The sequence below is a fragment of the Phyllostomus hastatus genome, unplaced genomic scaffold (genome assembly GCF_019186645.2).
Source record: "Phyllostomus hastatus isolate PE091 unplaced genomic scaffold, TTU_PhHast_1.1 phas_contig_34, whole genome shotgun sequence".
NCBI lineage: Eukaryota > Metazoa > Chordata > Mammalia > Chiroptera > Phyllostomidae > Phyllostomus > Phyllostomus hastatus.
This window is the reverse complement of record NW_025333857.1, coordinates 55,607,201-55,622,092: the sequence shown is the minus strand read 5'-3', so window position 1 is coordinate 55,622,092 and position 14,892 is coordinate 55,607,201. Positions and strand designations below refer to the sequence as shown.

The 14,892-nt window shown below is 46.6% G+C and overlaps 1 protein-coding gene across 11 annotated transcripts in view; it reads right to left on the bottom strand.

The window, feature by feature from the left end:
- The window catches only part of ZNF462 (zinc finger protein 462), a 139,698-nt gene that overhangs the window by 70,896 nt on the left and 53,910 nt on the right, over window positions 1-14,892 (bottom strand). For 8 of the 11 annotated variants that reach the window (XR_006785850.1, XM_045840191.1, XM_045840192.1 and 5 more), the window contains 4 exons: window positions 9,045-14,647; window positions 8,124-8,285; window positions 6,296-6,582; window positions 3,314-3,432 (listed from right to left, as the gene is read on the bottom strand). Coding sequence is in view for 10 of the 11 variants with exons in the window: in XM_045840191.1 (XP_045696147.1) it covers window positions 3,314-3,432; window positions 6,296-6,582; window positions 8,124-8,285; window positions 9,045-14,647 (6,171 nt within the window). In the remaining variant the exon portion in view is untranslated. The remainder of the gene's footprint in view (window positions 1-3,313; window positions 3,433-6,295; window positions 6,583-8,123; window positions 8,286-9,044; window positions 14,648-14,892) is intronic. The other 3 variants (XM_045840196.1, XM_045840197.1, XM_045840198.1) reach the window with 3 other exon arrangements.

Below are 14,892 nucleotides of genomic sequence, written 5' to 3'. Positions count from 1 at the left end.
AAGATTATGGATGATGGACTATATTTCTTTCATTTTCAAATTCTCTCTAATCAACAAGTATTTTTAACATTTATTTTTAAGGTGAAATTTAAAAACAGGAGGAGAGCCCTGGCCAGTGTGGATCAGTGGATTGAGCACTGGCCTGTGAACCCAAAGGTTACTGGTTCGGTTCCTGGTCAGGGCACATACATGTCTGGGTTACAGGCCAGTCCCCAGTTGGGGGCGTGGAAGAGGCAACCAATTGATGTTTTTCTCTTTCTCCCTCCCTTCCCCGCTCTCTAAAAATAAATAAATAAAATCTGAAAAACAAAACAAAAACAAACAGGAGAAAAAAGAGAAGGAAGTAGAGGGATAAGAGGGGAAGAAAGGCAGTTATGAAAATTCTGTGGGACAGTGACATTGGCTGAGGGCAGAGGTGATGTGCTGACGGCCTGACGGTCTTGGGTTTACTAAGTGAAGCAGAACTTGGAAGATAAACCTCTGCCCTCCTTGGCCAAGTGAGTGGGTTACCTCCCTGCCACTAAATGGTTTCACACCCCAAGTTCTGCCTAAAGCCTACTCTCTACCGATGATGACCCCCAGGGCTTGGGTTTCCAAGAAAGTCTTGAAATTAACCTTGAGTTTTACAACATGCTACAGCCCAAGGCAGAACAGAATTCAAAGAAGTCAGAGGATCCGAACAAAACACCTGTCAGTAGACACCCCAACCATTACCTAGGAGTCACAGGATAATGCTGGGCCATGAACAATGACATTTGCTAAATATTATAAATATTAGTTATATACATGTTTACATATTATATATATATGTATTACACATACAGGGTGGGGCAAAAGTAGGTTTATAGTTGTTCATATGGGAGATACTACAATAACAACAATACAAGATTACAATGTTTTGCATACTCACCACTGTAAACCTACTTTTGTCCCACCATAGAATATATAATAACACCACTCCTCTCCTGATTCCATTTCTCAGTTTTTTAAATCCAAGCCTGGCTATACGAACTTTGTTTACTGGTTATAAGTAGCCCAACTTGAAAGAGAATTCAAATCCAGGTTATTTGGTTCATCTACACAACTTTTTATCATTTAAAAAGAGATTTTTAAACAAAGCCATTTACAACAGACAAGATGAGTCAAGAGTCCTTTGGAAAACGTATCAGCTTTCTCGAAGCCAAGCCACTGTCCGTGGCTAAGGGTCATTCCTGGACACCAAGGTCCCAAGGCCAGAGAGAGCTGAATTATATTTCTCTCTCTCTCTTGATGCTGCCTTCTCTCCAACCAATGAGCACAGAAGGCCAGTGTGCTAGGGCAGCTCCAAGAACACACACGTTAGCTCAGTGCCCTGGAGCCAGTGCGCAGCCTCTGGCACTCTTTCAAAGCCCTTCCCACAGGCCAAATCATTTACCCAACTCCCACTGTGCAAAGTGCTTTTGACAAGGCTGGGGCCTATGGGAAAAAACACCAGGATGGTGTCTCAGCTGAATAATTTACAATAGACAGTCAGAAAAGAATGACCTGAACCCCGAAGCCTCTTACTCTATGAACTTGACTGGAATTTTCCTGGAGGTATAAAAATACTCACAGATAGAGAAAAGCCCATTTGTCTAAACTCCCTGCCCCATTCCCCATGCCCAGTGGGGCCCAGGGCAGCTGGAAGACTTCAGTAGTTTTACTCCATTAAGCCAGTTCGACAGGACCTAACACTCAGGAGATAGCAGAGACTAGACCATATTTCTACGGGGGTTGAGGAGATGGCAAAAGTGAAGGAAGGACTGAGGTTCTGGGTGGTTTTTATAACCACACAAGAGAAGCTAATAAACAAGAAGAATTATAGCTGCTTGCAAATTTTCAAATTAGGATCTAAATACTTTAGCTGAGGAAACTCAGGGAGGAGATTTGACTTGTAAAAGAATCGGATAGTACAGCTAGGTACTCTGAGACCTCATTTCCCAAAATTCCTTTGTGTTTGATGTAAGTTCCTTTGAGGTTGTCAAAACCTCTGGGTGGGCCACCCACTGCTGTTGAGCTGGGGGTTCTGAGAATGACTCAGAAAATCATGGAAAAGCTCCCATTCCCACCCTACTGCCCCTCCTACATCATGAAGCCTTTTTCTCTTGTCTGAGTTCTGATTATCTACCTGTAGGCATCCTCTACCATAGGCAAAATAGAGAAGAGCAGAAAAAACAGGGAGGCAGCATCTCGCCAGTGACAAGGATGTGTTTGTTCTGGAGTCAAGTTCCTAGTGAATGGCTACATGGCTCTGAGCAGTTCACATCCTTCCGAGTCTCTGTATCCTCATCTGAAACTGAGGGTCACAACACCACCTACCTGTTAGGACTGTCGTGAGGATTAAATAAATACAAGGGGGGGACCCAAAACAACTGGAATTTATCTATAAAAAATTTTGTATTTATTCTTACATGTTTAAACTTTAGTCATCTTCAAAGCACTCTCCATTTGATGCAATGAACCTATGGAGACGTTTTCTCCATAGTTCAAAACAGTTTTTGAACTTGTCAATTTTGATGCCTTTTAAGGTTTCTGCCATTTTTTTGTTTCACCTCTTCCACATTGGCAAATTGTTCCCCTTTGAGGAATTTTTATTCACCAGGGAAACAAAAAAAGTCACAGGGTAAGATTGGGTGAACGTGGAAGATGGGGCACAGGGGTCAAGCTATTTATGGTCAAAAACTGCTGAACACTGAGGGCAGTGTGGGCAGGTGTGCCTCTAAATCACCCATAATGAAATGGGCAAATGAGCTGAAAAAAGTTTTCAAAAATAAATTCACTGAAGCTGAACGCAGCCTCTCACAACAACGCCAGCTGGTACACTGATATGGATGGGTTCCAATTCTAGACAAAAGATAAGAAGTGACCAAAGCCATTTCTTATTTTGTGTCTGTAAAGTAGCTAAGGCATTGCATGAGAAATCTTACTATGTGCCTTTCATTCTTTGTTCCTTTGAACTTCCTTAAGATTATAACGTTATTTTAGTTGGGGACTATCTTTAGTGGATGTAACAATTCAAGTGTTTCCATTAAACAGACCAGGAAATTTAGAAATTTTTCTTAACAAAAGCTGTTAGTAACCTAATCAACTATGACATGGGTGACATGTAAGTAATATAATTTTGGCTTTGGTGATTCCTCAATTCTTCTTTATTAGGTTAAAACAAAACTAAACATACAACCATCTCAGGAATGTCTTATTCTCATGTGTTTGGCAAGAGATTTCAAAATTTCACTCAGCGAAGACCACTGGATTTCAAACTCCGAAAACGTGTGTGTCATGAATACCAACTCACCAGCATGAGCTTTGAGTATATGTGTTTTCAGCCGGCTGTTATAGGAGGACTTGAAGGAGCAGAGTTTGCACCGGAATGGTTTATGGTGTCCATGGTGGGTTTGCATATGGCGATCCAAACTTGATGTAGAAGGAAAAAAAAAAAAAGAAAAAAAACAACAGGGTTAAAAATTGCACACAAAATTTTTTAATTGCACTTTTCCAGAAATCCCATTTCTAAGCTGTTCAGTCATTTTGTTACTTCCCAATGATAGTGCTTACCAGAAAATATATAAGTAAAGAAAAGACCAAGAGTTGCGCCTACTCTAAAAGGAGGGGAAGCTAAGGGAAGGAAGAGATAGCATTTGAGTAGCGAAGGGAGGTTTCAAAGTGGCTGAACTACTTGCAACAAGCTGTTTCCAAAGTCTTTGTAAATATGCAGGTGTGCCCTGGCTGGCGTAGCTCAGTGGGTTGAGTGTGGGCTGCGAACCAAAGTGTTGCAGGTTCCATCCCCAGCCAGGGTACATGCCTGGGTTGCAGGCTATAACCCCCAGCAACCGCACATCGATGTTTCTCTCTCGCTCTCTATCTCCCTCCCTTCCCTCTCTAAAAATAAATAAATAAAATCTTTAAAAAAATATGCAGGTGTGTTTACAGGAAGTCATGTGATACCATGTTTGCTGTACATTAATCTTCCAGAAGCAACTTATAAGGATGTCATTGAACTATAATGCATTCCTAGGATTTCACAATTATTAGTTTAAAAAAGTAATAAATCTACAAAACAAGGTGTGGGATGAAGTCCTAATTTGTATCACTGCCCCAGAGAACTCGATTCCATTCCAAATGACTCATTTGGGAACGGTACTGCTTACCATCTAGACATGCTCTGTGCTCCTGAGCTCCACGGCAGCACTGTCGATCACCTCCGGACATCTCCCTCTGGATGTCCTTTAGCTGCCTTAGACTCAGCCCACTCTAACCAGACCCATCAGTTTTCTTTTTTCTCCAAAACAAACTCTCCCTTTCATTTCCTTGTTTCCATCAAGGGCACTAGCATTCTTTCAGCCAACCAGACTGAACTCCACCATGTGTACTCTACCCTGTGGTTCAGCCCTTATACTAAGTCAATTTTTCCATGTCAGGCAGACCCCAGTCTCCTCCCAAAGTTCTAGCCTCAGTCCTCGGATCAGCTACTATCATGGCCTCCTAATTGGTATCCTCCATCTTTTTCTTTTTTCTTTTTTTTTGGTCAACTCAAGAGCATGAGCTGTGAAGTCAAACTGCCTGGGATCAAATCCTAGCTATGACTTATAAGCAGCGTGGCCTTGGGCAAGTTATATAAGCTTTCTATACTAAAAGCCTCAAGTTTTCTTATATCAAACAGAGATAATAATAGCACCATACCTCATACCTCAGGGCTGTTGGAGATGCTACATCAAAGTTCCTAGTACATAGTGAGGCTCAATAAATGTCAGCACTTATGAGGACTTTACTCTTCTGGGTCTTCTTTTACCAGTAATGTAAATTATAAAGTATTAATTCCACATTCAAAGACTCCAAATATGGTCTCTGCTCCAGCATTCAGACTTTATTTGCCAGTATCCCTTTATGTATATCTTACAGATTAGTCAAACCGGACAACCAGTTGAGCCCCTGTGGGCCTCACATTCTCTTTCCCAGGCCTGCACTCTCATCCTGCTCCCAACATCACATGCCCTTTCCCAGTGATTCAAGCCTTATCTTCCTACTTTAAGACTTGACTCAAATGCTTCCTACTCTATAAAACCTTCTTGATTCTTCCAAAGTGATGTAACATTTCCCCCCTCTGACCCTCCACAGCATTTTATTGACCTATATTTTTAAAGGCATGTGCCTTCCTATGCAAGTAGTTTGTGTGCTTGCTTTATTTATCACCCAAGTGGACCCTAAATTCCCTTAGAACACTGACCATGTTCTATTCATCTTTCCTTTCCCCCAAAGCCTCCAGCCCAGTGCCTAGCACAAGGGCATATTCATTTGTTATAATGATTTATTGAGGGTCTACTGTGTGTCAGAAAATGTGATGGATGCTGTTAAAAAATACTCATGGAATTGATGAGAACTACATAAGTTTTATACCAGCACTTGATCTGACAACAAAGATTGGCTATTAGGCTCTGAATAATATTAGTTTGTAACCCACCCTAACCTCTGCAGAAGCAGTGCCTCCTCCTGCCTTTCAGTATCCACTAACTAGCACTTTATCTTTTTAGAGAGGCAAACAGCCCATCATTTATTTTCAATTATCACAAAAATAAACAGCATGTCAGTCTTACAATTAGTCACCTTCATCCAAGACCATGGAGAACATTATCGAACATTTATCTCTCTTACACATTTGACAGAGAAAGGCAGCAAAAGGTTGTTCCTTCTCAGAACCATTCCTCTTCTCCTCACCCTGAAAAGCCTTACACAAAACCCCAAATTTATAATTCCCAAGCTGTGATGAAGAGCAGGAAGCTCTCTCCTCAACCACCCTGAACTTCTCCTTGGCATCCATCAACTTATCTCCCCTTCAAGGTCTTTTCAAAAATATCAAACAATGATTTTTTGGTCACATGGGTTAATAGTCCTAATTTTACCTCCTAGCCACTCAATTTCCCAAATGGAACTTACTCTTCAAAGGATGATTAGGTTCTGGATGAACGTCTGACACATGTACCAATAAACTTAACGACTCTCTGGTTTTTCTTTGTGCAAATGACAGCAATACTTCCAAAACCGTCATTTTTGAAAAATGCCTGCATTAAATCAAATCTTATGTCAACCAAGCAATCACCTGTTCTTAGCCCCACTTGACAGATGAGGTAACCGAGGTTCAAGGTAACAGCCAACTACATAGCAGGCGAGAACCATGAGCAGTGTTTGCTGACTCCTCCAAGCTTCTCCTGCTCTCACTTAGCTGCCTTCCGCTATGACACCTCCTCCCGGATACCACCTGCGACCACTCGAGAGCACTTACTTGTGCCTGAAAGCAGAAACAAAGGAGCAATACTGGCAGCTGTACTTGTCCTCGCGGGTAAACATGGCCAGGGCCAGGTGGCTCCTCTCATGAGAACGCAGCCCCTGCATGGACATCAGGACTCGGTCACATTGACTACAATGGTATCCCCCCGGCCGGGTTTCATCCTCCAACATTCCATCAAGCAAGCAGTGTTCACCATCCACCCGGTCCACCAAGGCGCCACTGGCATCTTTAGCTGCTTCCAATCCATCCAGGAACAAGTGGGAAGGGTCTTCAGCCTCCTGCTAAGAGAACCACACACACACACATGCCCCACCAACAAAATAAATATCCATTGTCATTTGCCCCAGCATTTCTCCTCTCCCTTCATTCTCCCACACTCATCAGCATTTCCTGACAGAGCTTCCTTCCCTGCCTCTCCAGCTCCCTCTAGAGGGACAGCAAACCCGACAGCCATTCGTCATGTGGGGCAACATGGGTGACACAGGGTGAGAGAGGGGTTCTCTTACTTTGAAGACAGTTCATTCACTTATTTCCCATCTTAAAAAAAAAGAAAATTCAAATTGCAATCCCACCTAAACTGACATAAAGCAGGGTTAGGGTTATGGCTCAGAGAAAAAAGGAAGGAAGGGAGGGAGAGAGGGAGGGAAACAAGCCAAGTAGTTTGGGCATCCTTGGAAAATAAAGGAAAATGAAAGGTCCCATTCTCTGCCCCCCCAACGCTCATCCCCACCCTGCAGATGATGACATGACTTCACCCTTTGCCTGGAGGGTTGCTGTATAATCAGTTCAAAATATTAAGAAGCAGCCTGGTTTTAAGCCACTCAGGTTTCAAGGTGGCTCCTTGGATCATTGGATTATAGGAAGAATCATTCTGTCTCCCATGAGTGAGTCCAAGGCTGGGCCACACGGCCACGGCAGGGAAGAAGCTGACCAGTGCTGCCCCCGGGTGCCACTGCTCTGCCGACAGCCAGGAGGCTTCAGTCATCAAAGAAGCAAAGCAGAAGCTTTACCTCCATGCCACACTGGCAAAACAGGACAAAAATCAAGCAGGGCTGATGCCAAAAATATATTCATATAGCCAGAGAGAAAAAGCAGGACCCTGAACTAACTCCTCTGCTCAGACATGACAAGTGCTTGGACATGTCCTGGGAGGCAGGGATGGTGGCGAGGTTATTGAAACAGTGGCTGCTGTTAGGATTATGAAGTTCAAAACAGGTGGCCTGTGTTTGTCAGTAACGTACAGGGAGGAAGGATGGGAGACAAATCAGGTTGACAGGCTCTCAGGGCCAACTGTGACTTAATAAGGCTTTTAGTTTTAGATTTGATGCCTCTTCTGCACCTCAGAGGACCCAGGATAAGAGGTAAAAGGCAGGTTCTCCTGGGCTCTCTGTATCTCCAGCCCGATGAGAAAGAACAGTAAGAAGTCAGGCAGTGGGAGGAGCTGAAGATGACGGGAACAGAACCCACTTGATTCTTCTTAAGAGCTTGGGCCACTTGGAAGGGCAAACACCTAATGGCACTAGATGCAGAAGACAAGGGGGACCTAAGGCCTCCTGTACCGAGAGGCCCGGATCTTCCGTATCCACCAAACTATCCACGTGGAAGGGAACCAGATCGAAACGCGACCAGGCCGAAACACGAGAGATGAGGGAGGTCCAACCTGCAAAGAAATCAGAACAAGCCAGACCGATCCAAGCATAATAACTCAGGAATGCGCACACTCTGGGACGCCCTTTCCAGAGCTGCTTTGAGCAACAGGGTTAATGAGTAACTCCAACGGCTCACACACAAGAACGCTCATCCAGACCTTCCCAGTTCTCACCTTCACGGAGGACACGGCCGGGACACTGCCGTACTGGACGTGCTTTCGGAGGTGATTGCAGATGGCTCGGAGCGTCGGGTGCACTTCTACACAGAATTTACACTTGTAGCCCACCACCTTCCTCTCCTTGATCTTTGGCACCTCTTCTAAGTGACCAAAAGGCTGGTAAAATACAGTGGTAGCCATCAGTACTCCGAGCCCTCCCTCAACGGCCGGCATTTATTCTTGTAGCTTACTAGCAGATTTTATTTTAAAGCAGGTTAGCAGGTTGAAAACCAAGGGAGATATACGTGAGGATTTTTATATAACGAATTCGTCAGAGTTGTGGCACACTGCCTACTGTGCAGAGTCTCTGGAACCCGAGTATGTTACAACTTGTGAGAAGATTTCTGTGCAGGAGCCTCATCGTCACTGCCACCAAGTTATCTGGTTTGCAAATCAATTTCAACTACATGCAGGTGAAACGTTGCATAGCTACGCCATTAGTGAGCTTCTTGACACACACAAAATTCTACTCCTTGAGATGTTAGGTTCATGTAGCAACATTGCAGACCGAGACATGGCTGAGGAGCACTAATGAGACCAAGAGACAGCCCACAACTGCCTTAGGAAAGAGAGCGAGCTTCGTCGTGGACCTGGGCCTCGGATAAGGCTACTTGGCAGAAAGAAATACAGAGAAATCACCCCAACCCTCCCCTGGGGAGCCTTGGGAGGAGTGAGAGGGAGGGGCACAGGACCGTGGAGAAGGGTAAGCACAGAATGGGGATAATCAAGCTCGAAATGTTTAATTGACTTATTGAGCTCTCTGGCAAGCTAAGTCACTAGGAAGCCTGTAGCAGTTTGGCTGGCAACGAAGAAGTGCATGTGGGCACCAGTGCTGAGAGGCCTCCTGGGGGAAGGGAAATCAAAACATATCCTTACCCTCTCTTGTTTGAAATCTGCAAAAGCACCATCTGCATATTTCTGCTTGCTCAAAAGCTGTTTCCTCCTCTCCTGACGTTTGGCACGCTTCTGGAATTCCTCATTGTGAACGTTCAAGTGTGAGGTCAGCTCCGCTGTGCTTTGCAGTTTGCTATCACAATGCTTACACTGGTAGGCGGAGTTCTGCAAGCGGGGGCCGTTGCCCAAGATGACAAAGTCCCTCTTCAAGTCCCGGCTGTGGTGGTCAGTATAATGCATGCACAGCAGCTCAGCTGTGCTGAAGGAGAGCTTGAAGCATTTGATGCAGCGGAACGGGAGCCACTCCATCTCCTGCGCTTCACCTCCGTCCACCTCGGTTTTCTCAAAGCTGCCTCTCTCCTCTTCTTCCAGCAGCATCGGCTTCTCATGCTCGTCAGCGTAGACAGCGGTGAAGTAGCCCCCCAGCTTGCTGGCATGCTGCTTCTTGGGGAACACCCCCGGGTGGCGCTTCATGTAATGGGACACAATGCCCTTCTTGCTAAAGGACTGGAAGGAGCACAGGGAGCACTTTTTCTTTTCCACTGCCCGCCGGAGTTCCTCACTGAGCTGTGGGGAGTCGTCCTTGGGTGGGGACGGGATGATCACCTTGTTGGGCTTGTCACTGATGGTCCTGGAGGCTGCCAGGCAGTGGGTGTAATATGCATCAATATCGTGGCGCTTCTGGTAGTGGGCCGCCAGCCCTTTGCGGATGGGGTTGGTGTAGGCACACAGAGCACACTTGAAGAGGTTGTTCTTGCCCTCGGGCTGGGCTCGGACGTTGTTGTGCTTGATGCGGTAGTGCCTGGCGATACCCTTCCTCGTGGAGCAGAAGTACTTGCAGAGCTGGCACCGGAACACAGTGTGGGAGACCAAGTGCGAGGTAGAGAAGTGAGAAGTGGACATGGACTCCTCTCCCACCTCCTCCTCAGTGATGGAGACTTGGGAGGGGCTCACTTCAGTGGTTATCTCGGGCTCAAGGGAGACTGGCAGCTTTGGGGGCGACTGGGAAAAGACATCAAATTCAGGCTGATTGTGGTACTTCTCATAGTGGATTTTAAGCTTCTCCAAAGTGCCGTGAGTATACGGACACAGTTTGCAGCGGTAGGCGCCGTACCCTTGCTTGAAGATCCTACTTGTCTCTTCCACGTCATTCTGGGCTATGTCGGCAGACTGCTCCACGTCGTGCACAAAGTCCTCGGCGGTCACCTTGATGGACGGGTGTCGCTTCTGGTAGTGGGTCAGGACGCCGTGGATGCGGGTGTTGATGTATGGGCAGTGCCTGCACTTGTAGACAGCGCCTGGGTTGATGTCGATGTCTTGGGCAAAGTCGGCAGCCTTCACTTTCATGCCGGGGTGCTTCTTCCCATAATGGGTAAGAAGGCCATGCAGGTTGTTATACTCAGACTGGCACACCGTGCACTGGTATGGGGTGGAGGAGATGGCGGGGTTGGCCGAAGACAGCTGGATGCTTTTCTCTGGGGAAAGCCTTACATCCTCGGGACATTCAGCTTCCTGTTCGGGAAGTGGAGTGGGCATACTGTTTTCACAATTCACAGGGCCCACCAAGTCTTCGGATGAAGGGATGGGGTTCTCAACAGCATCTTTCTCCTTGATGATATCCAGCAGCACTGACTCATCACCATTCATGGCCCAGGGGTGGAATGCTTGGTAGTGATTGGTGATGTCCCAGATGGAGATGGCTTCAAATACACAGTCACGACACCTGTAGGTTTTGGCTTCAGCTGGCATCAGGAGAGAGGGAGAGGATGGGTCTGGCCCAGCCCAGAGTTTGGTAGCCATGTACGTATAGTCAACATAATGCTCTGGGTGCCTCCTTTGGTAATGCAGGAGCAAGCCACTGGGCTCTGTGTGGGAATAGATGCACCACTCACAGTGGTAGCCAGCTTCTATCAAGCCATCTAGAAACGCCCACCTCATGATGGATGTGACTGTGGCCTTCAGGGCAGGGTGGTCTTTCTTGGTATGCTTCCTCAGTGCATAGAAGTAGGGGGAGGTATACGAGCACTGCCTACATTTGAGCGCTCGCAGTTTAGTTTTGTCCCGCTCCAAATTAGAGGGGGCGATAAGCATGCAACTGGCGGGCTTCTTCTGGTTACGGTCACAGAGGCTTCGGATGGTGGCTGTGTGCTGCCGGATCACATCTGCATTGGCCTTGAAGTCCCGGTGTTTCTTCTGATAATGAATGAGTACCCCTTTGACTGTCCGGTTCCCATAATCACAGTGCTGGCAAAAGAACATCTCATTCTCCACAGGGGGGCCATCTCTCTCGGAGCTGCTTCGGTTCAGCTGTTGCATGGGGGCGGGTGGCCGAGGGGAGCCTTGAGGCCCCTCAGCCCCTCTCATCATTGCAGCTGTGGGAGGAGCCTGTCTGATATATTTGGCAGTAACCTTTATTTCTGGGTGTCTTTTCTGGTAGTGGACAAGCACTCCCACAACTGACCGATTGCTGTAGGAACAGTGTTTGCAGTAGTAAAGCTCAGTACTGAGGTCTGGTGGCGGGGGTGGTGGGGGGGGTGGGGAACCCATGTTGGACATTTTGGGAGACATTGGAGCACCCACCTCAAATGATAATTGAGAAAGGGCAGAGCCCCTGTCCACAGACACCATTCGCATGGTTTTCTGGATCCTAAAGTAGGAAGCCTTTTCTTCAGGGTGTTTCTTCTGATAATGAACCAAGACAGAATGCATGTTGGGGCTTGCGAATGAGCAAACGTCACAGTCGTAAACAACCACGGTGTTAACGGAGGGGTCCTTCTGATTTTCACATTCTGGAGTAAAGGTCTTTGAAGGAGTGTTTTTATTAAACGTAGCCGGCATACCGCCACTATGAGACACGGGAGTGGACGTCACCATGTTCTTGGGTGCCGAATTCAGAATCTCCCTCAGCGTCTGGGATTCCGTGTTCAGCCCTTCCTGCTGCTCCACGACATAGCTTGAAAATATCATCGCGTTGTTAATCTTCACTGTGGGATGCATTCTTTGGTAGTGTGGCATCAGGCTTCTAACATTCGGGCTCGTGTAGGAACAAAACCGACAACGGTAGATCAGGTCCGAATGGTCAAAGTTGAGGACATTCATGGCTTCTGGGTGGTGTTCACCGTAATGCTGCTGAAGATCTTCGAAGTTGGTGTAATCAATGTAGCATTCCAGGCACCTGTACACTGCACTGTGATCATTGGGGTCCAAGATGTACCTAAAGCTGAATTTAATGTACGGGTGCATTCGCTGATAGTGGGTGCTGACACTCCGGGCAGATTTGTTGTTAAAGTCACAGTGTTTGCAATAATAAAGCCTTCCAGAGTCACTAAAGTCTGTATTTTCACTATTGTGCTCAGTTCCATAGATAGGAGTCTGTGTGTTCAGCAGAGCAGTGTTGGGAACTTGGTGATCTTTCAAGTTTGTCGAGGAGCCGTAATAATCCTCTTCATCTTCAGAAAGAGTGAGCTCAATCTCGGCCCCATTGGTGGTGTTGTAATCGTGGGTAAGATTTCTGAAGCTGGGCTCCTTCTGGGGCTCGCTGGCATCTCTTGCCCAAATTTGTTGGGCTGCAAAGGGATTGGGCACCTCTATGACTGGCTCTATTGGCTCTTCTTCTCGGTCCAACTCAACCTCTATCTCCACTTCATTGTCTTCCTCTTCCTCCTCATCATCTTCAACATTAATCACTGCATCTTCCTGCTGTTTGGTTTGGTTAATTTTGCTCTGCAGGTTGCTTGCAATCTCGTCAATCCTCGTCCTCTTCTTCACGGGTGATAAATCGAGAGGAAAGTCATTAGCGAGCTTCCTAGAGGCCTTAGCTACAAAATTGTTCTTGGAGGACAACCCAAGAATTGAGGTCTGACTTTTCTTCACAGTGTTGCTGGAAGAGAGGTGGCTGTCTGTCTCACTTTCCAATGGTAGGCTGGAGGGCTGCCCCTCGAATTTTGGCAAGTTGTCGCAGAACGAGTGTTTGTGCTGCTGATGGACTCTTAGCCCTTTCAGAGTGGTGGTGGAGTAATTACACATGGTGCATTTGTAAGGGTGCAGAGGTGGGGCTTGCACAGCGGGCTGTGGCTGCTGTGTCGGTGGGGGCTGGGGCTGGGGTGGCAACTGATGTGGTGGCTGCAGCTGCGGTGGCTGAGGCTGTGACGGAGGTGGTGGTAGTGGTGGCGGCGGTGGCGGTGGCTGCTGCTGCTGCAAGGGATCCAACATGACTCCTGACTTCCTTCCGTTGATGCTTGAACTCTCATAAGACACTATGCCTTCATTCAGTGAAGAAGAAATGCTTTCACTCTGGGAATTCATGGCATCCCAATCGGACGTCGTACCCGTGTGACACTGTTTGTGAGCCCCTAGTTTTAATGAGCTCTTACAAGTAAACGGACATTCGTCACATTTGTAGACAGCTGTCTTTCCAGATAAGTGAATGTTTTCTATGTGACGGGAGATACTACGTCGATGCATGGTGAGGAAAGGACAGAAGGGGCACTGGAACCTGTTCATAAATCTTCTAAAGGGAATCCCCTTGGTCTCCAATAATTTGTTGCCATCGGAGCCCATCAACTGCTCTGCAGACATGGCTGATGTCTGGTGATCTATAGCATTTAAACCATTCTCACTGTCTATTTCATTTAGCTCTTCATCAGAGCTAGAGTCATTCAGCATACTGTTGGTTTCTAGGTCAGCAGAAGAATTGGTCATGTCAGCCATTCCATAACGGGATCTCTCTAAGTTAACAAGGCCAGAATTGTGAGGTGACTTCGGCTTCATCTGAGGGTAAGACATAGGCGAAAACTTGGAAGCTGAAGAATTGGGTCTCATGATGGAGTTGCTGATGGAGCCCCTGAAGTTGGAGATGTTTGCATTGGGCACCTCCCGGGTTGCAGCATTCATGGACAGATAGCTAGAGTTGGAAGTGGGGCTGGGGGCATTCTTATTCTGCACATCAGGTAGATTCGTTCCTTCCTGCTGCTGTCTGAGACTCGAAAGGATCTTGACCATACTGCGGTGTTTCTTCATCATGTGGTCACACCAGCGTTCTCGGCGGGGGGTCTGGTAGGTGCACCACTCACAGCAAAAGTTGCCTCGAGACTTGGTCAAAGGCTTGACCATAGATTCTAAGATGCTGCGCTCCACAACCTCTGCAGGCAGTTCCTTGCAGGGGTCCTGCAGGGACAAGGGTGGGACCACAGGGTCTGGCATGGGAGCAGGGACAGGAGGGGGAGCAGCGATCTCCTTCAAGTTGTTTTTGTGATACATCTTCTGATGCTTCATTATTCTCGCCCTCCTTGGTGACTTGTATGTGCAAAACTGACAGGAGAAGACTTTCCCAAATCCCTCATGCATCATGATATTATAATTTAAGGATCCTGGAACAGGGGGTCCTGCCGAACTCCCTTCAGCTTGAGCCCCATGGACTTTCCTAGTGTGTTCGATGAGGAGGTTTTTTGACCTGAAGTAGCGTACACAGAACTTGCATTGAAAAAACTTGTTTGTTGGTTTGGGATTAAGGGCAATATGCTGACCATAATATCCTGGGCTGTGGCCATAATAACTTCCGGACCCCAATGCAGTTGCATTTTGACCTAAAGAGAAAGCATAAGGTAAGTGGGTCAAGAAAAGAAAAGCAAAAGAATATTTAAAAATTCAATCATGCAAATCAATTGTTCTTTTCAGTTATTCTTCATTAATAAGCACCACACTCAAAAGGCCTAACAATTCAAGATGAGGCCCTGAGAGAATATTAACAAAGCATTAATAAACATATATTTGCCTGTGCTTCTCATACACATAAGATGAGGGTGTTCAACTCTAGGTACAATTCCCATCA